At 50.2% G+C, this 22240-nt stretch overlaps 1 protein-coding gene across 6 annotated transcripts in view; it reads left to right on the top strand.

Annotated features, from left to right (window-relative positions):
* The window catches only part of PLEKHA2 (pleckstrin homology domain containing A2), a 51062-nt gene that overhangs the window by 22378 nt on the left and 6444 nt on the right, over positions 1–22240 (top strand). For all 6 annotated transcript variants that reach the window (XM_064477438.1, XM_064477441.1, XM_064477436.1 and 3 more), the window contains 7 exons: positions 5852–5900; positions 7330–7427; positions 11934–12074; positions 12647–12793; positions 13089–13157; positions 13517–13587; positions 17072–17135. In XM_064477438.1, coding sequence (XP_064333508.1) covers positions 5852–5900; positions 7330–7427; positions 11934–12074; positions 12647–12793; positions 13089–13157; positions 13517–13587; positions 17072–17135 — 639 coding nt within the window. The remainder of the gene's footprint in view (positions 1–5851; positions 5901–7329; positions 7428–11933; positions 12075–12646; positions 12794–13088; positions 13158–13516; positions 13588–17071; positions 17136–22240) is intronic.

Genomic DNA, 22240 nt, shown 5'->3' with positions numbered 1-22240 from the left:
AACCCCTGCTGCTGGCTGGGGCGGCGGGGTGGGGGGGACTGTGGTCAGCAGGTTCTCGGAGGGCGGCTGGACCCCTCTGTCAGTGACGCTACTGGCTCCCGCCAAGGAGGGAGGGGGTGGGGGGAGGAGCAGGATGTGGTCTTTTTTGTATTTGGGATAAAAAGGAACACAAACACCACAACAGAAAGCCTGGTGAATGTAAACGATTCTCCCAAAGGGTGTGGTTCAGCTAGCGTAGCTCAGGAAGAGTTGGGGCCGCACTGGGATTTTATCCATCACTGGACGGGATCTCTGTGGAGGGAAGGTTCAGGCTGCCCCAGGAGGTACTCAGATGTGCCAGGAAGCCATTCCACAGCCAGATAACTGCTGGAGGGTCTGGCGGGCCTGCCGACAGGCCATGCCCTTGTCTAGTTTGCGCAGACAGGGCGAGAGCAGCCCCTCGAGGTGCTGAGACCTGGGTGGGGGCTGGAGCTGGTTGATGGAGCCCCACCCGGAGCTGCTGAATTCAGCTTTTTTCAGCAGCCCCTCCCTGGAGCAGGCACCAGTGCTGACCTGTGATGCAGCCATGATAAAAAAGAAAAAAAAAAGCTGGGGAGGTAGAGCCTTGCCAGAATGAGGAACTCTTTGTCCAGCGAGGAGAGCCAGGTGGCGCCCAGCCAGCAACGAGGTTCTGGAAGGCCTGCTCTCCCCCGCCCCGTCACTTTGGGCCTCTTGGGGACCTCTGCTTCCTCGGCCACCTTCTCCCACCCTCGGGGGTGTTGAGACCCTGGTCTGAGTGGCTGCAGCAGGCCCTGGGGGTCCTTGAGCAGCCGTCTCTGCTGGTTGGAGGTGGAGGCGGCGGCAGGGGCAGCAGGAGCAAAGGCGAAAGGTGCAGGGCCACATCTGAGCGCCTTAGGGAGGGAGGGAAGGACCTGGGGGGCGCGGGGAAGGGCCTTTGAAAGCAGGCAGTTTGTGGTAAGAACGTGTGCCCGGCTGGCCCTTCTTTCTTCCCCGCTTGCTCTGAGCTCCTCACAAGATTCGGAGAAAGAGAATTCAGAGAGAGGGGAGCCGAGAACCTCAATATTAATGAAACTGCAAACGCTCCTGTTGGAGAGTGATTTATAAATACAGCTCCGATGAGGGTTTTTGAAATTCCCAGCTTTGGAAGCAGCTTCCCTTAGCAAGGATGGACCTGCCCTTTGCCCTTCGCGGATGGAAGAGGCAGGCCTGGGTGGGTTTTGCAAAACCCGCAGCTGCCCCCTGGTCAGGCTTCTCTGAGCAAAGCATCTTCGCCTGCTGCCTGGTCCAATGCCAGAAAGCGGAGTTTTCCCAGAAAAATACTTTAGCCGGTGCTGGGATCAAATTCAGCATTCTGGGGTTTTTTTTGTTAACCTCTAGATTTGTGCCTCCCCGAGTGTCAGCTCAGTGTCAGCTTGGCTGGGGGTTGGGTGTGTGTGGCCTCTCTGTTCAGGGGTGTGCTTTCTTGAGCACTAGTGTGGGGGATGATGGGGTACTTCAGAGGGGCCAGCAGAGATGAAGGTTCTCGACTTGATGTCACACAGGCCCTTGATGGCAGCAGAACCAAGCTAGCCGCCCACCTACCCTTGTCCACACAGCCAGCCCCACTGTCCTGCCTCCAGCGTGTGTCCCATTTTCTCTGGGCTTCCCCGACCCACTACTTTACCTACAATGAAGATTGCCCTAGAACAGTGTTCCTGACTTTCGGGGGAGGGTTCAAGGATCCTTTGGAAAGTCTGATGAAAAATGTGGACCCATTTCCCAGGTAAATTACATATGTGTGTACACACCCTAGTTTTGCCTGTAACTTCAGGGCTCATTGACCCCACGAAGCTGGCCCAGAGACCCTGACTTAGAACCCCTGCGCATCGTTCTGTGTAAGTGATGCTCCCCTCTCTCTTGAAGCCGCCTTGCAGGGCAGGGTCACTCTGGACACGGAGGCAGAGCTGCACCAGGGCTCCGAGGCCTTGGTCTGATGCTGCTGCTTCAGGCAGAGGGGCCCCAGCTCCACTTCCGGCCGAGGGCAGACAGGGTGGGGCGGGCCAGCCGTGCCCCGCCGCCCCATGACTTTGCTGCTCCTGTGGTCTGCGTTTGATCTGATAAGAGCAAGTTCCCGAGAGTCTGTCGAGCTGCGGGGCGGCCTCATCTGCGTCACTCTGCGGGTGACCGGTGCCCGGTCCCTCCCTCACATCCTCACTGCTGCCTCAGCCAAGGACCCACCAGCCAGCCACCATTGTGCAGCCACTGAACTGTGGCCAGAGTCAGCCTGTCAGCCACACTGCTTCCTTAAGAGCCTCTGTTCCTTCACAACATGTGTAGGGGGCTGCGTGGCCTGGCCTGGGCATCACCGTGCGGTGGGGGTATGGGGGAGTGGACTTAGTTATGCCTCCCGGGGGACAGGTTCTGCCCTGCCACCACCAGGATGTCAGGGGGAGGCCAGAGGTATACCCCTCCGTAGTAAGTGAGACCCCCCGAACTGGGCCCTTCTCTTTGAGGGCACAACGACCGCTAGATACTTCATTCTCTTGTCATTCTGAGGCTCTAAGAAGAACGATCATTCCACTCTGGTTTTGCCAATCAGGAACCTGATCAGAGACATTGAGGGTCTCACCCCTGCTAAACAGCCTATCAGGGCTGAACTAGAGCTGATGTCCTGTTATTTCAGCAAGGAACTACTTTGCAAAAAATCCTTCCATGGTCACCGTGAGGCATGAGGCAAATTATAAACGAGGAATCACGCATACCCTCAACTGAAAACTGGGTGAACCTATAAAAACGAATGAAAAACCAGGCAACCTGTCTGAAAGCTTCAGTTCCCGTAATAAGCACGTGGGTAGCGTTCTCACTGTGGAAGCTGGTAACGAGTTGTGGTCAGAGGGGACCATTTGTCACCCAGCCAGGGTGAAGGTGTCCGTTTGGGTGCTCTCTCCAGTTGACGATGAAAGGTCAAGTGTCCTAACATAAGCCAGCGACGGTCTCGAGGCCCCCAGCCATTTCAGTGCCCTTTGAAAGCCAGAAGTAGAAGGGGGGCCGTGAGACAGGTGGGTTCTGAGGGCCAGGGGGGCCGGGGCGGTTCTGCGACTGTCAGGGTCACACGGGAACCAGGAGCAGGACACACAGGAGTTGTGGGCTCGAGGACCCACAGGGACACGGATCCTGAGGGACAGAGGAAGCACACGGGTCACTGACAGATCAGAACATCAGAGGCAAACAGGATGAAGGCACACACCCTGGTTCACATTGAATTCTGGGCTCTGAAACCCAGAAAAACAAGATAGCACGGCGGTCGGCACTCTGATGTCGTGGGGCTCTAGCGCGCGGTTCCTGGGAGTGCTGAAGACCTGATGGAATTTGCACTGTCTGCGTCTGAACTCAGGATACGGTGCTCACCACTGCGTAAATCTTCATGTTTTGGGGGACTAACTAAAGACTTTCCCAGGCCCCATGGCCTGCACCTCACATCATGGTAAACATATCAAAATGCACCCACATCCCTCATTGACTATAATTGTCTGGCTGTAAAATATTTGAAAGGATTTTAAGTTTTTTTTAATTCGGGGGACGTAATTAGTTTTATTTATTTATTTTTATTTTTTTATGTATTTTTTTTTTTTAACCGAGGTACTGGGGATTGAACCCAGGACCTTGTGCATGCTAAATAAGCAGGCACTCCACCACTGAGCTGGACCCTCCCCCTGCCCCAAAAGGATTTTAATCGTTTTACTTTGGGCATCATTTGGCTGTAACTCATTTAATTTATGATGAGCTTCATTTCACAGCAATCCTCTTATACATCCGAGGATTCTCGTGAACCAAGAACATTGAAGCAACTAAAGTATTTTTGAATGTAATGCAATATTGGCGAACGTTTAATTGGAACGTTGATGACGTTGACTTAACGTGACATCTTGTAGGCATTTTCTTAAATACTTCTCAGCGAGATGGAGTGTTATACAGATTTGTAATTAAATATTTATTAAAGTCAAGTATGCCATGTTCATTTTGTGGGTTGGAGGCCAGCTCTTGTACCTTTATTTTGGGCTCCTGAGCACCTCACAAAGCCCTTGGCCTTTTGCCTATAGTGCTGAGCATGGCACCACCTGTATTGATATGTAGGGGGTGGGTTTAAATGACTGTTCAGTTCCTCTTTGACTGAGGAGCTTCTGTATGACAGGATGGGTCAAGTGCCTCACTCGCACTGTCACGTTGAACTGTCGCCATAGCCCCTTGAGAACACGATTTCTTATCCCTGTTTGGGAAAACAGGAAATGGGGGTCAGACAACCTGGGGATGCCTCCGGCACCAAAGCCCAGGCCGTGCTTCCTTTGATCTTTTATATTTTATAGGCTGCCACCTCGGTTCCTGTCTTAAGTATTTCGGGCAGTATTAATTTTGGTTGTTAAGGAATCTGGGCAGGTCTTTAGAAAGAACTTAGAGCCAAGAGGGAGACTGCAGACAGACGGGTGGGTCAGTCAGGCCCCGAGTAACCGTGAGCCACGAAGAGACCTTAATTTCTTTTTATTTTTAAAATTTTTTGTGGGGGTGGGTAATTAGGTTTGTTTGTTTGTTTGTAAAGGGGAGGGACTGGGGATTGAACCCAGGACCTTGTGCATGCTAAGCATGCACTCTACCACTGAGCTATTCACCTCCCCCAACCCTCAAGACCTTAATTTAGACTCAAGTTTTCTTTAGCTCCTGACTTCTAATTTGCCTCCTGTAAAATTAGCAAGAAGCACTCCAGGAGCCCTGGGTGAGAGCGAGTAGGAGAGTGCCCTTGGCTGGAAACGAGGGGCTTGTGTCCACGGAGGATTATGAGAACGTGTGAATAGTGGTTCCTGCCCTAGTTTCCGGAGCAAGGGGGCTGCCGCCTTAGAAACCACAGGTACTGGGGTGGAGGCCAGCTCTGGGGGGACTCAGTCCATCACGGGCAGTCACCCAGTTCCGTATGCTGTCCTTTCTCCGATCAGTGCATTTGAACCTGAGTGTGGCTCACATGTGCACAAAGGAATGTACATGCAAGAGGCAGACTTGGAAAAGCAGGAAATACTTCGGCTTTCTTGTGCCTTCCCTTCATCTCGGGTCTGTCTCTGATTCTACCTGCTTCTCTCTGGGGAGGTGGAAAGCAACTATTTTCACGGTTAAGCCATCAGGGTAGACAGAAGGGAAATCGGTCACGTGTCCCAGTGCGTGAGTGACAGGCTGCCTTACTTTTCTGTGAGCTCCGATTGGAATCTATGTATTTGTGGCAATTTTACCTACAATTTGCAGAACCGTTTAGGGAGGGTCTGGTCTTTGGGAGAGGAGTGGAAATCTTGCTGGTGTGAGGGGTGCCGGTACAGTTTTGTGGTCCAAAGAGAATTCTGGGGGAGAGTATAGCTCAGTGGTAGATCGCATGCTTAGCGACCTGAGGTCCTGGGTTCAATCCCTAATCTTTCCATTAAAAAATAAAGAAGAATAAAAGTTAAATAGTAAAAAAAAAAAAGGGTTAAAGAATACAAACAAACAAACAGAACAAAGAGAATTTTATCAGGACTCTGTGGCTTTTATATATTTTTGCAAAGATCAAGATAAACACAGACGTGAAGATATTGGTTATCTTCAAGGGGCGGAGACGGGATTCTGTCTGGGAGGGGCACACAAGGGCTTCTAAGAAATAGGACTGATAATGGCCTATTTCTTAATCTAGGTGGTGAGTACAGGGTTTCCACTTAAGTATAGTCTTTAAAACGTTCCCATGTATTTTACATACTCTTTTTGTATAACATTTCCCAATTTAAAAAATTTGGGGGGAAAAAGGACTTTGCAGCACTGTTAGAAACGTATTCATGTTTCTTTAATTTTTTATTTGATTTAGGTGAGCATAGCTACCCCAAAGCAGAAACCCAAAACTCCGTTTTGCTTCGGTAAGTACTGAACCAGAGGGCAGGTTTTCTGAACAGCCTTACAGCTACTTCCTCCTTTGCGTGGAGTCGGTCCTGTGATCACATGTGACTTATACCCTGTGTGTATGAGTGACTTCAGTCCCAGCCACGTCCCTGGGCCTCAAGTGATACTCCTTCCCTCGGTCTCACTGCAAAGATTGTCAGTAACATAAGGCAGAGGTCCTTCCAGGGAACAGTCACGTTTCAGTGTTCCTGGCTCCACAGGGCAGGGTGCAAGATCCTTTCAAAGTTTTTAGGAATCCTCGACTCTGAGCAGTGTGCTCAGGAAAGGTGGTGATCCAGGGAGTTGGGGGATGGTAGAAAAGGAGGAGAATTCTGTCTCGGGTCTCACTGTTGCCAAATGAGTGGCAGCTGGGGGTGACACAGGAAGCGGAGCCACTTGGCAGATGCAAGTCATTGAATCATCATATCTGCTCAGCTTCCCCTGCATGTCAGTGCTGTCTGAGCTACGAGCCTCAGCAAATAAACAGCCTCTGTTGCACATCTGGAGGGGGTCTGAGGGTGAGCTCCACGAAGGCTGGGGTGTTCCTCTGCTGTGTCACTGCCGTGTCCCCGGCACTTAAGAGTGTGGTTCTTGGCACGCAGTAGCTGCCCAGTAAATATTTGCTGAATGAATGAGTGAACTAATGAATTCTGTGTCTACCCCCATGATGTCTACCTCTTCCAATTCGGGCTTATTGATGCGAGGAGAGTAAAATTGCCCCCTGAGCTACATCCCCTTTCCCAACTTCAGGTTGATTCGAACTTTTTTGGTGCTCATTCTCCTATTTCATTCAAACATCGCTGCTAAGTTCAAAAGTGAACCTCAGATTTTGTGGGTGGCAGATCTAAAAAAACAAAACAAAACAAAACAAAACAAACAACCTAGAAGTAAATTGTTGACCTCATGGAGTGCTCAGAGGAAAGACCCAGTTGTCGATGAGGTCAAGGTCACAGGTTTGATCTCAGGCAAGCTTTGTTCCGTTTCCCAGCCACAGACAAGACTTCTCGCCCAGGTCAGATGTGCCAGTGGAAACCGGGCACTGGGGCCCAAATTACCCACATCCTAACCATAACTGTAACTCTCCTGGTGCCTCTGAAAAGCCGTTCAAGCTGGTCTCTTATGGATGGTGGATCAGTGGCCTTACCGCACAGCAGCACGTTAAAGCTGTTAGTGTTGTTAGGCAGCATTCTTGTGGCCAATGGAATAATCCACACTTTTTAAAAGTGAGAGCCCGCTGCTCCTCAGATACTCACACGAGTGACTTCATAAAGATAAAGGAAATGTTTTCGTCCGCTCTGGGGGGCACCCTCCATCCTGCTGGGTCCAGCACCTTAGTTTTTTATGGAGTCTTTGTGTTGCTTAGCTTATAACCTGGGTTCCTTTTTTTCATCCCTGTGCCTTTTTCAGTCATCAATGCCCTGTCACAGAGATACTTTCTTCAAGCCAATGACCAGAAAGATCTGAAGGACTGGGTCGAAGCCCTGAACCAAGCCAGCAAAATCACTGTACGTATGAGCCTTCTTCCGGGTGGAGGGAGTCGGGGCCTCTGCCCCGCAGGTGGCCCATTTGGGTGGGGAAGGACCCCCTCCCCATCAGATGGCAGCGGGGACTTTCCCCGGACCCCACTCCACACCAAGTCCCCTCCCTCTTACACCTCGGCTGACTAACCGCAAGTTGAACTGAGAGTTTGAGTTTGAATCAAGTTCAAGGGGAAGTTTGTGGAGTGTCCCCTTGGTGCTTCCTGGGAGGGCTCCTGGTTGGTCGTGGTCTGGGTCATTCTGGGATGCTGATTCAGAACCTGGTGGGATTGGAACATGGATTGCTGACTACGAGGAACAGTAACGGGAAACACAGATGAGGAGGGAAGTCAGGGCCTTTTCCTGGCCCGGGGGAGACTCTCTGACTTTAAGAGGTGGCCCTGGGACCCGTCCAAGCCATCCACACACCCATCCTGGGAAAGCCTTCCGTTCAGAAGCACCGCTGAGCTAGTTCTATGAAGATTCATTTTCCTGGACTTGGCTGACGAAGAACTCCTTTCGTTTTTCTTAGAAATACAGAAAAAGAAGGGTAGGAAGGAAAAGAGGGAGAAACTGTATGTCTGGGATAAAACTGGACCTTGAACCAATAACACAGGCAGACTTCTGGTATACAAAAGAGGCTTTGTTGAAAAGTTTGATTTTCTGTATCATACAGTCAGAAATGCTTACATTCTAGTGACTTCCAGGGATAACCAGTCTTTGCTGGGGCAGGTTATTCTGTCTAATACCTAAGGGTTCCCGTGAATAAATTAATAGGAGAAATCTGTACACCCATCCAGCACCCGTGATACTGCACCCAAGCAGGGTACCGTTCAGTCATTGAGGCGGTTTTGCTTGTTGGCTTGTTATTCTGATAAACCTCGGTAAACCTGTGAAAAGGGAAAGAAATGGTGGGGTGGGGAGCAGGGGGTTTGCTGCCAGCCCACATATGTCTGCTAACCACGTGCTTATGTATGTGAGTCTGGAATGATGATTTTCTTTGTTCACGTTTGGGTCTTCACCTTTCTGTGTCTTCCGCAACTTGGCGGGTTTCTTTCAATGTCTGGTACTTTCTTCTCGTTCAGTGTTTCCTCCTGGATTTCCTCCTTTGCTCCTGCCTGGTGAGCTGGGCTCCACAGCGTGTGAGGCGGTGCAGCCTCTCAGCCTTGCTTTAGTGCCTTGAGTGTAGAGTTGCTGGCAAAAAGCTGGTTCCCTGTGCTCTTCCGTGGCCCCGCTGAGCAGAAGTGATGAGTGACAGGAGTGGGAGGGCACGTGCTGGTGCCCAGAGGCCTGTCGGGCTGTCACCACCTCTGCAGGGGCTCCATGTCCTCAGGATCTCCCTTCCTTCCCTTTGCTCTGTTTATTCATCTCCTCACTCCTCCGTCCAGAGGTCCCTGTGGGACAGAAGGAAGGGGAGGGGAACTCTCCTTCCCAATTATGTGCATATTTACCTCAGGGCACCTTGTGTGCAAAGCAGAGAATCTTGAGGGAACGCAGAGATGGAAGACACAGTGTTTCAAGCCAGGCTTTCTCACGTGGTGTACCATTCACTCCTCATCAGTCCTGTGAGACGGGTGGTTTTACTCCCATTTTTTAGGTGAGGAAAACGGAAATCAGTCTTGTCCCAAATCTAGAGGTTAGTAAATGGCAGAGCTGAGATTCAAACCCAGGACCCTCAGACTTCCAAGCCCTGAAAGAGTTCATTAAAAATGTGAAAAACGAGCAGCCGTTGCAAAAGATGTTAGATTACACGCCGCTTTTACGTCCATGGCTTCGTTTTAGCCTCGTGAAAACCTTAACTCGGAGGAACATGTGTTACTCCCTCCATTTATAGAGGAGGAGATGGAAGTGCGCAGAGATCCGAGTGGCCTTCCCGGGGTCAGGGGTCGGTTTTTCTGCCCACAGATCACTGGTCATTTAGTGCCAGGTCACTGAGTCCCCGTGATTGAAGATAATGGTCGGCACGTGGTGATTAGAGAACTGGGTTCTCTTGGAGTACTAGTTTGGGTGCTACGGCTGTCGTAGCAAAGTGGGCCACTTAAAGCAGCAGACATGTATTCTCCCGTAGTCCTGAGGGCTCTGAAATCAAACTGTTGGCCGGGCCATCCATGTTGCCCCTGAAAGCTCAAGGGGAGACCCCATCCTCGCCCGTTCCAGCTCCCACTGGCCCCCGGCTGGCCTGGGTGTTCCCTGCCCATGGCTGCATCCCTCCGTCTGCCTCCGTCGCTGTGTGGCCTGTGTGTCTGTGCGACTCTCCTCTTCCTATGAGGTCATCAGCCCTTGGGCTCAGGGCCCTCCCTAAACCAGTGTGACTTCATCTTAATTTAATGACATCTGCCAAGACCCTGTTTCCACATAAAGTCATGTTTCTGAGGTTGTGGGTGGACAGTTTGGCGGGGACACATTATTCAACTCACTGCCTTTTTTCAGAAGGATTGAAAATTGAGCCGTAAGAGTAAATCACAGCTTTCCCTTCCCTCCCAAGTTGGGTTACTCCTTGTAGACAAGTCCTTGCAAATATCATTTCACGTTGCAAGTAGGGGCTCCCTGTGGCCCACCCCATGGACTGCCCCCATCAGAGAGCCCTCCACAGTGTCGTGTGTAGAGTGCCCACCTTTCATCCGGCCTCTGGGAGGTGGACAAGCCAAGGGGATGACCTTGTTTTCAAGCTCTGGACCATAGTTTTGGGGAGTTTGTCCTCCACAGGCTGATTCAGAGTCTCCGAAAGTGGAAATGGCTGTGAATGGGCTCCGGGTTGGTCAGAGGCAGCCCACAGTGCAGGGGTGTGAATGGGTCCTTGGGGTAGGCTGACAGGGTTGAGGGGCAATGCAACAGCCCAGCTTCCGTGAGTCCTTTTCTGGCCACTGTGAACTTCCCCTCTTCTTTGCTGAATTTCAGGAATTCACTTGGGGGCTGTTGTGCTGTTCCATGGTGATGATATCACTAGCCATCCCATAGCTGCTCCACTTCCCTAAAGAATTTCATCACACCAGAGCCAAATGCAGAGAAATTGGAAAGGGTGGACCAGGTAGGTAGGTAGGCAGTGGTGCTTAGCAGTGAGGCAGTTGCTTCGTTTTAGTGAGCTTTAGTTTACTTCATCTACGAAATGGAGAAAATAGTGCCCATCTGGTAAGATGGTCTGAGATGAGAGATAAAACTTGGTAAACAGACGTGTACTTTGCCTGGAACTGAACGGATGCCCAAAGCAATGAATCAAGTCGCTGTTGTTTTCCTGCCAGAAGGAAAGGAGAGGGTAGATTTCTGGCCCGACAGTCTGGTCTCTGTTCAGGTGTTAATCATGGCTTTGGGCAAATGACTGGATTGCTTTTGGGCCTCTCTTGTGATGAAAGATTTCATCAGCGTTTCCAGAATAAATGAGAAATGGACAAGGAGGAAGAAAAGTGGTGACGTGAATGAGGATAAATGGTACCTGACACACAGCCTCGAGTTGGGAGGATGGTCAGGACTGTGGCAAATTGAAGGATCTATTCCCTGTTCGAAGACTGAAGTATGTAATTTTCAGCACAGCTGAAAATCAGGATTTATATATGAAATAATCCAGATTTTAACTGCAGATTGAAACACACAGTGGATGGGACAAATAAAACACAGTTGGGGCAAAGTCTGCCTTTAAGCCACTAGTTTGCAACTTGTGGTCTCAAACTCACCCTAAGACTTCTGTGATTCTTTATCAGCTGTGGTGCTCCAACTCCACCAAGGAGCGGAGCAAAGACAACTCATTCTGCAGAGAGAGCTTCGTATGTAAGTGGTGGTACCGTTTGTAAAAGGTTACTTAGAGTATTTTGTTAATTAAAATACTTTTGTATTTTTATCTGTGCTCCTAAAGTTTTAAAATTTATATCCTCTGTCATTTGTTGACCAGGACAACACCATGATTATGTCCCTCAGTGACAGGTCGGGCCCCAGGACTCATGCTCCCCAACTCCTGTACGGTACACCACACACATCTGACCTCCTCCCTAGCGTGCTTTCTCCCAACTTTACATTCCTGCCTCCTTTTTATCCTCCATATTACTGTTTACCATCTCCCCTAGGGACCTCCTCCAGCCCCGCCAACCACACCAGCCACACCGGCCACTCATTTCAAGTAGTTCCGCTGCCGCTGTCTCTCTCAGCTCCTGGTTATTGTCTGCATGGCACTCGCCACGCTTTGTCATTACTCTGATTGTTAGTCTTGCCCTGTGATTTTTGTCACTCTCCCCTATCAGCGTGTACATGGCGTGAGGGCAGGACGTGTGTCTGTGTTTGCCGTTTTATCTTTGGTCTCTAGCCAGACACGGGCAGCCTCGCAGTAGGTGCTTAGTACATTTGTTGGCTTGCAGACTTCATCACATCCAGGTTTGGATGGACGGAAGGGCAGTGGAGAGAAGGACAACTTACTGTAACTGGATACATTAGATTTCCTCCCCACACCCCCTCCTGCTGCGGTCGCTGCTTTTCCTAAGCCTGTTAACCATGCTGTCATTCTTCCAGGTACCCAAAGCTGGGAACCTGCCCCTGACGACTGAAGTTCTCAAAAGCCTAGCAGTTCCTCCGGCCCTGGAGAAGAAGCCACAGGTGGCCTACAAGACTGAGATCATCGGAGGGGTGGTGGTGCACACACCCATCAACCAGGTGCTGGGCCCGGGGCTGCCAGGGGGTCGTGGGGTTTGGTGGTGTCCGTGGTGTGCCAGTCACGTGACAAGAGGACTGGACTGAGGGGAGAGTAGGGGTGGGGTGGGGGAGCCAGTGCACATGGAGTGGTCAAGAAAATCCAGGGCAGGGGTGGGCGTGAGTAACAGCAGAGCAGAAATTCGAGGCCACCGCGCCCTGAAGCTCTGTGGCCGGTACTCCTCTGCACCACACGTGGGAGGCTGACACTTGTAAACCCCAGAGGAAGTGGGGCCCGAGGGCGGCTGGAAACAGGCCCTCTGTCCCTCCTCCCGTCGGGGTGCTTATCCCCTCTTGCGGTTTGCATTCTCCAGTATCTTGTCCTTTTATCCTGGGTCCGCCCAACCTCCCCGTACTTGTTCTGTGAGAGCGCCCAGGACAGTGCATGACGGAAGCGAAGCAAATGTTTAGTTTCTTGTTTATTTCTGATTTGAGTGCCGTTGTCGTCGTGGGCCGGGAGACAAGAGATGATTGGCCAGAGGGGTGGGGCGGGGCAGGGGGTGTGGCTCGCTAATCCTGCCCCTGTTTCCTCGCAGAACGGTGGGGATGGGCAGGAGGGGAGTGAGCCCGGCTCCCACGCCATCCTCCGAAGGTCTCAGAGTTACATCCCCACGACGGGCTGCCGTGTGCCCCCCGGGCCCCCCCTCATTAAGAGCGGCTACTGTGTGAAGCAAGGGAACGTGGTGAGCGTCAGTGTCCGGGCGGGAGGGGGTTCCTGGGACCCTGGGAGCCCGTGAGTGTGGGCGAGGCAGAGGGGAGGGTGGTTTGCACGGAGGAGCATGGAGCCAGCCACACCCAAACCTGGGAGAGGCTTGGAATAGGACACCCGCCACCCCGCTCCTCCCCCCCCCCCCCCCACGCGCAGCTTCAGCTCCCGGAATAGGAACGAGTCCTGGCCATACCCCCAACCCTGAGCGACCCCCCCCCCCCCCCCCGCTGAGACCTCTTCTAAAGCCCTGCTTTTTACCTTTATTTCAGCGGAAGAGCTGGAAACGGCGCTTCTTTGCGCTCGATGACTTTACCATCTGCTACTTCAAGTGTGAGCAGGTGGGTAGTCACCCTGGGGCCCTCCTGGGAGGCCGTGGAGGGAAGAGGCGCGTGACTCACACCCCCGCGTGCGTGACTGAGCCGAGAGGTGGGCACGCAGCCTGCAGAGTGCCTGTGTCCTACCTCCACCCGTCCTGTGTGGGCATCTTCACCGCCACGTGAAAGTGGCCTTCACTTCCTCCCTGCCTCGGTGGTCAGAGCCACAGAGCACCGTATTAGATTTTTTCCCCCCTCAATTATTCTGAGACCTTGTCTTGCTTGCGACCTGGTTTTGGCCAGTCATCCTTGAGGAGGGAGGCGTTTGGGCCCCTTGGTCTGGGCTGAGAGCCTCAGTCACCCTCTCTCCGTTTCTCCCGCAGGACCGAGAACCACTGCGGACCATATTCCTCAAGGATGTTCTCAAGACTCACGAGTGTCTGGTCAAGTCTGGGTAATTGTCTCTGCACATTCTTCTGTGATCCGAACCCCCACGTGCCCTTCTTCAGTTACTACCCTTCTGAGGCTGCCTTCCAGAGTCTTCCTCCAAGAGCGGGACGTTGTCTTCTTGTTGGCATCTTGCAGCTGACACTCTGCATCCAAGCTGAGCAAAATATCCCTCTTCCGTCCCTTTAGTTTAACTCCTGCGAACATGAGCGTCTGTCATAGATTTTTTTTTTTTTAATTTTGTTTTGGAGGGGTAATTAGGTTTACTTATTTATTTTTAGAGGGTGTACTGGGGAGTGAACCCAGGTCCTCATGCAGGCTAAGCGTGTGCTCTACCACTTGAGCTATACCCTCCCGCCATAATAGTTTTCTGATGGAGAAACTATTTTCTGAATAAAGGAGAGAGTGTCTTCTCCAGTATCAGAGGGAGATGCTCATCTCACAGGAGACTGGGGCTCAGGGGGCTGTGCTCCTAGTCTCTTGCTTTTCACCATTTCTGGGCAGACCCCTCTTTTGCCGGTGCCTCTGCCCTGAACTTAGGACGTTTCTCTCCTCCTTTTGACAAAGTCCCTAATGTCTTCTTAACACCAGGGTGATTCACGGCAATGCTGTTGGGCAGGAAGGGGAAGTATTTTTAATGTGTTCCTCTTTCCACGAGGAAATGGTTACCTTTCAAGTGCCATGGTGCGTCTTATGAGTTTGGAACCCGGGCCCCTTCCAGGGCTCTCCCAGCTCCAGCACGAGTACAGGGGCCTGAAGAACCCAACTTCAGAAACCCCAGGGCATCTGGGCATCTAGCAGATCCTCATTCGGCCCTCAGTCTGCTGGGACAGTATGTTGTATCTCCGTCCCACAGACTATGTGGGCAGAGCCAGATCACCAGGGAAGCTGTTGGCAGCGGGCAGACTGTTGTCACATGAAGGCATGGGAGGGTCTCGCATGACAGCAAGGGGCCGCACGGCCCAGGGAAGCAGGGACTGTCCTGAGTCTTGCCAGTGGCAGTTGCAGAGTGTGGAAGATTAGGGAAGTTCCCACGGACAGTTTATAATTCGTGAAAGCTACAGAGCTACAGAGGGAAGTTCCAGAAGCCAGGCTCCAGAGGTGACAGTGGGCGGAGGAGAGCTTGGGCACGACGGGGTCCTCGCAGGGCTTCCTGACCCTGGAGGCCTGTGCAGCTAGATAAACATCTTGGGGCAGCTCTGCGAACCCAGATCAGGTTCAGTCCTAAGAGTTCTTTGCACTTTGCCAGAGTCAGGCTGAACTCCAGTGAAAGGAGTAAGGGAGTTGAAGACCCCTGGGGAAGGAAGTTCCCGAGGCTGTGCAGTCAGTGGGGGTTTAGGGCATCTGAATAGTCAGTTAACATTTGTTGAATTGAATTGAATTGAGTTGAGTTGAGTTGAGTTGTGTTGAATTGAATTGAATTGAATTGCAACATGCATCCTGAGAAGTAGATGTGAAAAGGCTGGGGATTTCCTCCCTGTTTTGCTTCTACCTCCTCTGCAGTTGGCTACATGATTGTACTGTCTGTGCATGAATAGTTTAAAAGGTTAGACTCTTTTAGCCAGAAAGAAGAGCCATCTCCACTCAGATACTCAGAAAGTGATTCTAAGAGCTAGTGAAATGATTTTCAAATGACCACCACTCTGTGACGTTCATTGTACCAGTTGCCATGGTGGTGGTGAGCTTGGTAGAGGAGGGCTTTGGGTGTCTGTTTTATCGTCGGAGTACAAAGCTCACTAAGTTTCAAACGTATTCCTAAAATAGCTTTTCCCAGTGGAGTCGCGTTGGGTCCCAGGTCTGTCTGAACGTCGATTGCCATCCATCCCCTTCCATGTGGGTCTTTAGTCTGAGGCTCCTCCTTTGTCCGGGTGCCCAAGTCACTGGCCAAGCACCTGCCGTTTCCTTCCAAGTCCTGATTCCTGAAGTCAGCCCTGCCTGGGATCAGCCCTTTCTTAAAATCCTTCCACCTCTAGGCAGATAACACACCATCCAACATCTGATTGTATAGTTTTGCTTTGTCATGTTCTTTGATGGGGAAGGAATTGGATCTTTTTGCTCCTGTGTATTTCCCCACAGTGACCAGATACACAGAGCAGGCATTTCACACTGTAAATAATTTCGGGTGACTTGAGGTTGGTGGCTGAGCGTCTGCTGCTTCTTGCCTCCTTCCTTGCAGAAGTCAGTATCCCTCTTCCAAAGCTCACACCCGATTCGAAGCATCTTAAAGTGGTCCACTCCCTCCTGCCCTTTCTCCTCTTTAGCATCCAGTCCCCTCGTGAGAGCAGGAATTTAAGGACGCTGATGAAGTTGCTGTGTGGGTGGAGAAAGGCTCTGGGACTGGGAGAGTTGGGTTCCTTAGGGGAAACCGCTGGTGGTGGAGTAATTAAGGGACTCTGGGGTTAGACCTGGCTTCAAATCTTGGCCCCACCATTTACTTACTCCGGCACCACGGACAGGTCACGTCACTTCTCTGAGCCTTATTGCCTCATTGGATTGGTGTGAAGATTGGATGAAATAACACATTACAAAGCACTAAGAACATGTTGGTGGTTGTCAGAGGCAGGGGGTTGGGGGGTGGTCGGAATGAGTGAAGGAGGTCGAAAGGTACAGACCTCCAGTTATAAAATAAATAAGTCCTGGGGACAGAGTGTCCAGCATGGTGACTCTAGTTAACATTACTAGAGTGTATCTGAAAGTTGCTAAGAGAGTAAATCTTCAAAGTTCCCATCACAAGAAAAAAAAAATTGTAACTGTGTGTAGTAATGACCTTACTAGACAGTGATCTCTTTTTAGGTTTTTTTTGTTAAATAGAGGTACTGGGGATTGAACCCAGGACCTTCTGCATGCTAAGCATGCACTCTGCCACTGAGCTATACCCTCCCTCCCGTCGATCACTTGCAATGTATACAAATAAGGAGTCATGTTGTACACCTGAAACTAATATAATGTTGTGTGTCCATTAAACTCCAATAAATATGTATATATAAATATTTATATAGAATTGAGATATAATGGACATATAACTGTGTGTGAATGTTTATATGTGTGTGTGTGTGTGTGTGTGTACACACATACATATATATATGCCACTAAAATTTCCGTACACTTGACCCTAAAGTAGAAGCACTCAAAGCGGTACTTCTCGCAAAGCACTTGACACATCTTAGCCACTAAAAAACACACATGTGTAGGTAGTATGGGGTGTGGTACTGATGAGGCAAGAGGTTTTAGAGGCAAAGGAGCTCTGCCTTGTTAGAACTGGTGGTGGTGTGCATTAGGGGAGCGTCCACAGGGGTGGTTAAATTACCTGAGACTCTCCAGGAAGGGAAGCTGGAGGAGACCCTGTGATGTCTTCCGAGGCCGGGGCCGCAGGAGGGACGGCTGGGGACCCCCCTTCACAGGAGGGGACATGGGTGCCTGACGTCGGGCACATCGGGTCCTCAGCCTGTGACCAGCATGCCCAGTAACTTTCTTTCTCTTTCTCTGTCTAGCGATCTCCTAATGAGGGACAACCTGTTTGAAATAATCACAAGCTCGAGGACCTTCTACGTGCAGGTAACAATTTCCTTCCAAGAAGATGCCGACGGTCCTTTTCTGTAGATGGTGGACTTGTAGGCCTGCCTTCCCCTTGGCCTTTCTCTTTTACTTTGTGTGAAGTTTCTAGGTGGTAAATTTAGCCCCCGATGATCAGTCTGAGTCCCATTTTATTCTAAACAGGATGTTTGCCTAGAGCTTCCCAACCATAAAATAATGAGCGGGTCGAGCCACTAAACTGGGGAATGTGAGTTTGTACCAGCTGCTCTCGGCTGCTGGGCGCCAGCTAAGCAGAGAAAAGGAGAACTGGTCAGTGGTTTCACTTCTCCTTCGGAGGGTATTTATAAGCCCCGTCTGTGTGGACATCGCTGTGTGCGGAAGGACAGAAGCACAGAGGGCCCTGTGCAGACAGCAGGTGCACGGCCCAGCTGCACAGAGCAAGCCATTGTTTGGGCTCCGACCGTTCAGCTCTCAGAAGCTTCTCCCCTCCACCCACAGCTTTGGAGTTCTCCCAACTCCTTCTGAAGTCATAGGAGCTGGAAAGGCAGATTTCTATCCTCCAGCACGGTCTAGACTTTCAAGGCCGAGTCCCCTCCCCAGCCCACCCGGCGGTCCGCACAGCTCATTCCTGCAGCCTCGTCATGATGCTGCATTTCTGGCGTTAGGACCACCATGGAGGGTGATGGTTTAAAAGTGGGGCTCCCCGAGCAAAGCTTTTCAGGGTACCTGGCACACACCCCGCTCACTACCTATTCGTGGGGTCGCCCTTTCCCCCTTTCTTGGGCAGCAGCTCCCTCAGAACTGGTCCCCAACCTGAGCCCAGCAGGCAGGCTCGCAGCCTGACTCACCTGTGGGTTCTCTCCATTCAGACAAGCGCGTGCCCTCTGGGAAGAGCTGTGGAGCATGTTGCTGGGGTGTTAAGAGTTTGCTCCACCGCCATCCAGGCACAGAATTCGAGCCATGGGTGCAACGAGAGAGTTTCTAGTTTTTGGATTTAACAGCTATCTGGAGAGCATCCCCAGAGGGCAGGCATTGCCTCACCCTGGGGACACTGCGGTGTTCAGCGGAACAGATTCTGAACTATAGAGGGAGATAGTCAAGTAAACGGGCAGTTAAAACAGTGTGAGAAGGTGAGGGAGGGCGGGTTGGAGAGATGAACTCAGGGGAGCTTCTAGGGCAGTGAAACTGTTCTGTATGATAGTGTAGTGGCAGATGCATGAAACAGAACTTTATAGCATGTAGCATAAACCTTGATGCAAATTTAAAAAGTCATTTAGGAGGTCATGTGATCCTAGCATGGCGTGCAGAATCTGACAGGTGAACTTCAGTGTGTTACAAATATGAAACAACCTCATGGGGTGGGGTTGGGGGAATAAAAGATAAAAAAACAAAACCCAAAACCAAGGTGGTAAGGGCTCGCCCTAGAGTGAGTAGCGGTTGCCATGGGAACTCCTAAGAAGGGGACTTCAGGGACTCGGGGGAGGCCTCCTGAAGGAAGACGCATCTGAGTCCACTGGGGAGAGAGTGGCCCCTGGGGCAGAGGGAACAGCAAACAGCAAGTGTCAAAAAAGCCTGCAGATCAGAGGGGCAGAGAGCGACCAGGCGCTGGAGAGCTGATGGGGAGGGTCAGGGCCCTGTGGGCCTTGTCAAAGAGCTTGCATTTTATCCTAGAGGTTAAACTAAGTTTGGGGGCGGGGGGAAATGACCCAATCAGATCTGCCTTCTAAAAATAACACTTGGGCAAGTGACTTAACTTTCAGAGCCTTGTTTTCCATCTGTACAGTGGAGAGGACAGACCTCGGCCCTGGCCCCTTTGACGGGATGCTGGCTGTGAGTGTCCTGGCTGGAGCAGGGTCGGGGACAGACAAGGAAAGGGTAAGACAGGAGCTCAGGAGAGCAGTTGAGAGTCTATTGTAAGAGTTTAGGTGAGGGATGAAGGCAGCCTGATCTCAGGTGGTTGGAGAAAAGTGGGAAATTTTAAAGCTTTCCAGGACTTAAGATTGACTGGATGTCAGGTAAAGGGAGAGAGGGGAGAGGGAGGGTCCTTCTCAGATACCTGGCTTGGTTCTCAGGATGGCTGAAGGCAGTGATCACCGTGATGGATGGTCACACGGGGGAAGGGATTGTTGAGAGCAGAGATAAGCGTCGCACTGGTGGTTGTGAGTGCCTCTGGGACATCCAGGTGACCTGTTATGAAGGCCTTTTGTTAAGGTGGTGCCTGACAAGTCGGTGTTACTAAGTAAATATTTTGTCAAGTGAACAATTATGCTGGTAAGAGTAGAACAGAGCTTTGCACTGGAGATAGTGATTTGGGAAACATGTATGCCAACCACCACCAAAAATGTTCCAATGACACGACATCCTTTGCCCGAGTGTCCACACATCGACCAGAACCTCATCATCACTTCTGCCCTCCTCTGCCATCTGCGCCCATGTTTCTGGGGTAAAAGAACACTTAGCATCGCCCTGCAGAAATAAATGAGCGAATGGATGGATCTGTGTTTGGCACCCAGCTCAAAGAGAATAGAAAGTTGGTGAAGAATAGAGATTAAAAAACCATTAAAAATAGTATTTGTTCATTTTAAACCAGCAACCATAAACTCCTTAATGTGAACCCAAGTAACATTTTATGAAAAATAACTATCACTAAAACAAAAAAGCAATGTGAGGAGCATTGTTGGGTTTTTTTTTTCCTCACATTTTTGCAAATCTCATTAATGACTGGCTCATTAGAAGTCAGCAGAACTTTTCTGTCTGGTTCTGCATTCGGTCTGTGGCCATATGTTGTTTTGATGGAAGAAAATGATGAAAATCTGGCCCTGCCCAGTTATGTGTTTGGAAAAAAGGAGTATTTTAATAGCTCTTTCAGATGATTTGATTCTATACCAAACTTGACAAATAGTTTCTTAGTGTTTAGGTGCAGTGCGGAATTGGAAACTGACACCAGTAAACGTTCATACTCTTGTGTTGAAATCCATTGGTTAGTTTTACACTTTGAATGGATCCTTTTTTACCGATGCATGATTTTGCAACTGCATGCATTGGTCATTTGGAAATTAGTGGTCTGGACTGAGGTGCGCAGACCTTCTAAACGTTGACACATTTTATCAGATAATACAGAAAAATCATATTCATTAATGTCACCACTGGTAACATCAAACCAAGTCTTTGTGAAAAGCTGTCAAACTCATGGAGGTGGATACAAGGTTCCTGAAATTCTCTCTCTTTTTTGTTTCTTTGAAAGCTCAAACTTCATCATATGCAAAAGGAAAAAAAAAGTACTTGCCTGATTTTCCTTGACGTAACAGGCTCATTCATTGCATTAGTTTTTCAGAAAGAGCCGGCCATGCCCATGTCTGATTAAGTTTGACTGACAGTTTGCCAGTTACTCATTTCAAGTAAAAATCATGTTTCATGCAGAAGGTGAAACAATACAGTAGCTACTCAGACAGTGTGGTGTCAGCAGTTTTACCCACCACGCCAGAGGGGCCTTCTGACCCGCTGCCCGAGGTGGTGATCAGTAAATCTGCCTGAAGGAACCACGTTTCCTTGGTGTCTGGGAAAGCTCAACCAGAGAGCCGGGCGGATCCAGGCAGAGAAAATGAACTCCTTGGACAGAAGGGAAGGACTTGGGGATAGAAGGGGGCTGGATTCTAGCTACGTAGGGGCTGGTCATTTACCTCTATGTCACCTTGGCTTTAGATGTCACATTTATGTATCACTGCTCACATCGATGTCCCAGGCACGGTGTCAGGCAGTTTATAGGCAGGACTTAATTCTCACTTAATTCTCAGCTGTCTCTGAGATCGTCTCCACTTTAGAGGTGAGGAACCGGAGTATCTGAAGGCAAATTACATGTTTGAGATTATAAACCTGGTGAATTATGGTACTGACTGAGAGGTCCCAGATGCTAGAGGAAGACCTCACTTGTGTTGTTGAAAACTGAAAAGCTCAGTGCAGAACCCAAGAGGTAGCAGGTGTGACCATAGGCAGCCAGGGGAGACTGGCTCTGAATCGGGAGACCACCTTGAGGCAACTGGGTGTGTTGGTAGGTGGGTCATCATGGTGACAAAGATCCAAGATCTGGAGGTAATCAGGTATCTAAGTTTGTGATGTTAGCAGGTTCTCAGTCTGGGGCAAGGGTTTCAAATGAGATTCCAGTCTTTGGAATACAAGGCAAGCAGAGTTCACCGTTTCCCCATTTCCCAGTCACAGAGGGTCAGGGGTATTAAGTAGCTTATCAAGAGGAGGATCAGTTGCTCGAAATGAGAAATGTAGTGTAGACTGGTTTTGGTGACTTGGCAGAAGCCGTTGTCAGAACTAGGGGCTATGTCAGGGTAAGAATAGTCACAGAGGGCTCACCCATGGATTGCAGAGTGTTGGGCTAGAACTCCTGGGGTGCTTATTGTTTTAATTTAGACTACAAGGTGAATGACATCCCTTAGAACCATGTAGTGCATAGCTGATGAATCATGTGGCAGGGCTGTGTCTAAAGATGGGACTGGTTCTTGGGGAGAGGGTAAGGGTTATGAGCTGTTGGGAAGAGAGGGCTGCAGAGGCTGAGAATAGGATGAGGAAGGAGCTGCCTAACATTTTGGACGACTGCAGTGGAGGGAACCAGAAGTACATACTGGAAGCCTTTTCTTGGTGACCTTTCGCATTCATTGCTTGAAACCACTGAATCTGTTACGGTGCGGGGCTCACGGCAGATACTCAATGAAAGCTGTCGGACTGCAATAAACCACAGACTGCAGTGACTCATTTTAATACCCTTTGTTCCTCTCACCTCAAAAACTGCCCTCAAGGACAGAAACCCTTCTTTTTGTTTTGAGCCAAGCACGAGAAATATGCCCACACTTAAGCAGACCGGGAAGAGAGGAAGGGTCAGCCTGGTACCTCACTTTTTGTTCTGCTGAGTTTCAAGGTTTTTTTTTTTTTTTTTTAAGTCTCAGGAATTCACTGTGGGGTTGATGGGTTTCAGCTCTTTTTTACCTTTGGCTCATGAAGCTACCTTTGTGATGTGGTTTTAAGATATTTTTGAGTTTTTTGATGAAAGCTAAGCACAGGCTTTCCATAAAAGACAGATACACACATACACCATGATTTTTGCATATTGTTTTTGAGGT

The sequence above is a fragment of the Camelus dromedarius genome, chromosome 22, assembly GCF_036321535.1.
Source record: "Camelus dromedarius isolate mCamDro1 chromosome 22, mCamDro1.pat, whole genome shotgun sequence".
Lineage (NCBI taxonomy): Eukaryota > Metazoa > Chordata > Mammalia > Artiodactyla > Camelidae > Camelus > Camelus dromedarius.
The sequence above is the reverse complement of the archived record's forward strand: the minus strand, read 5'-3'. Positions and strand labels throughout refer to the sequence as shown.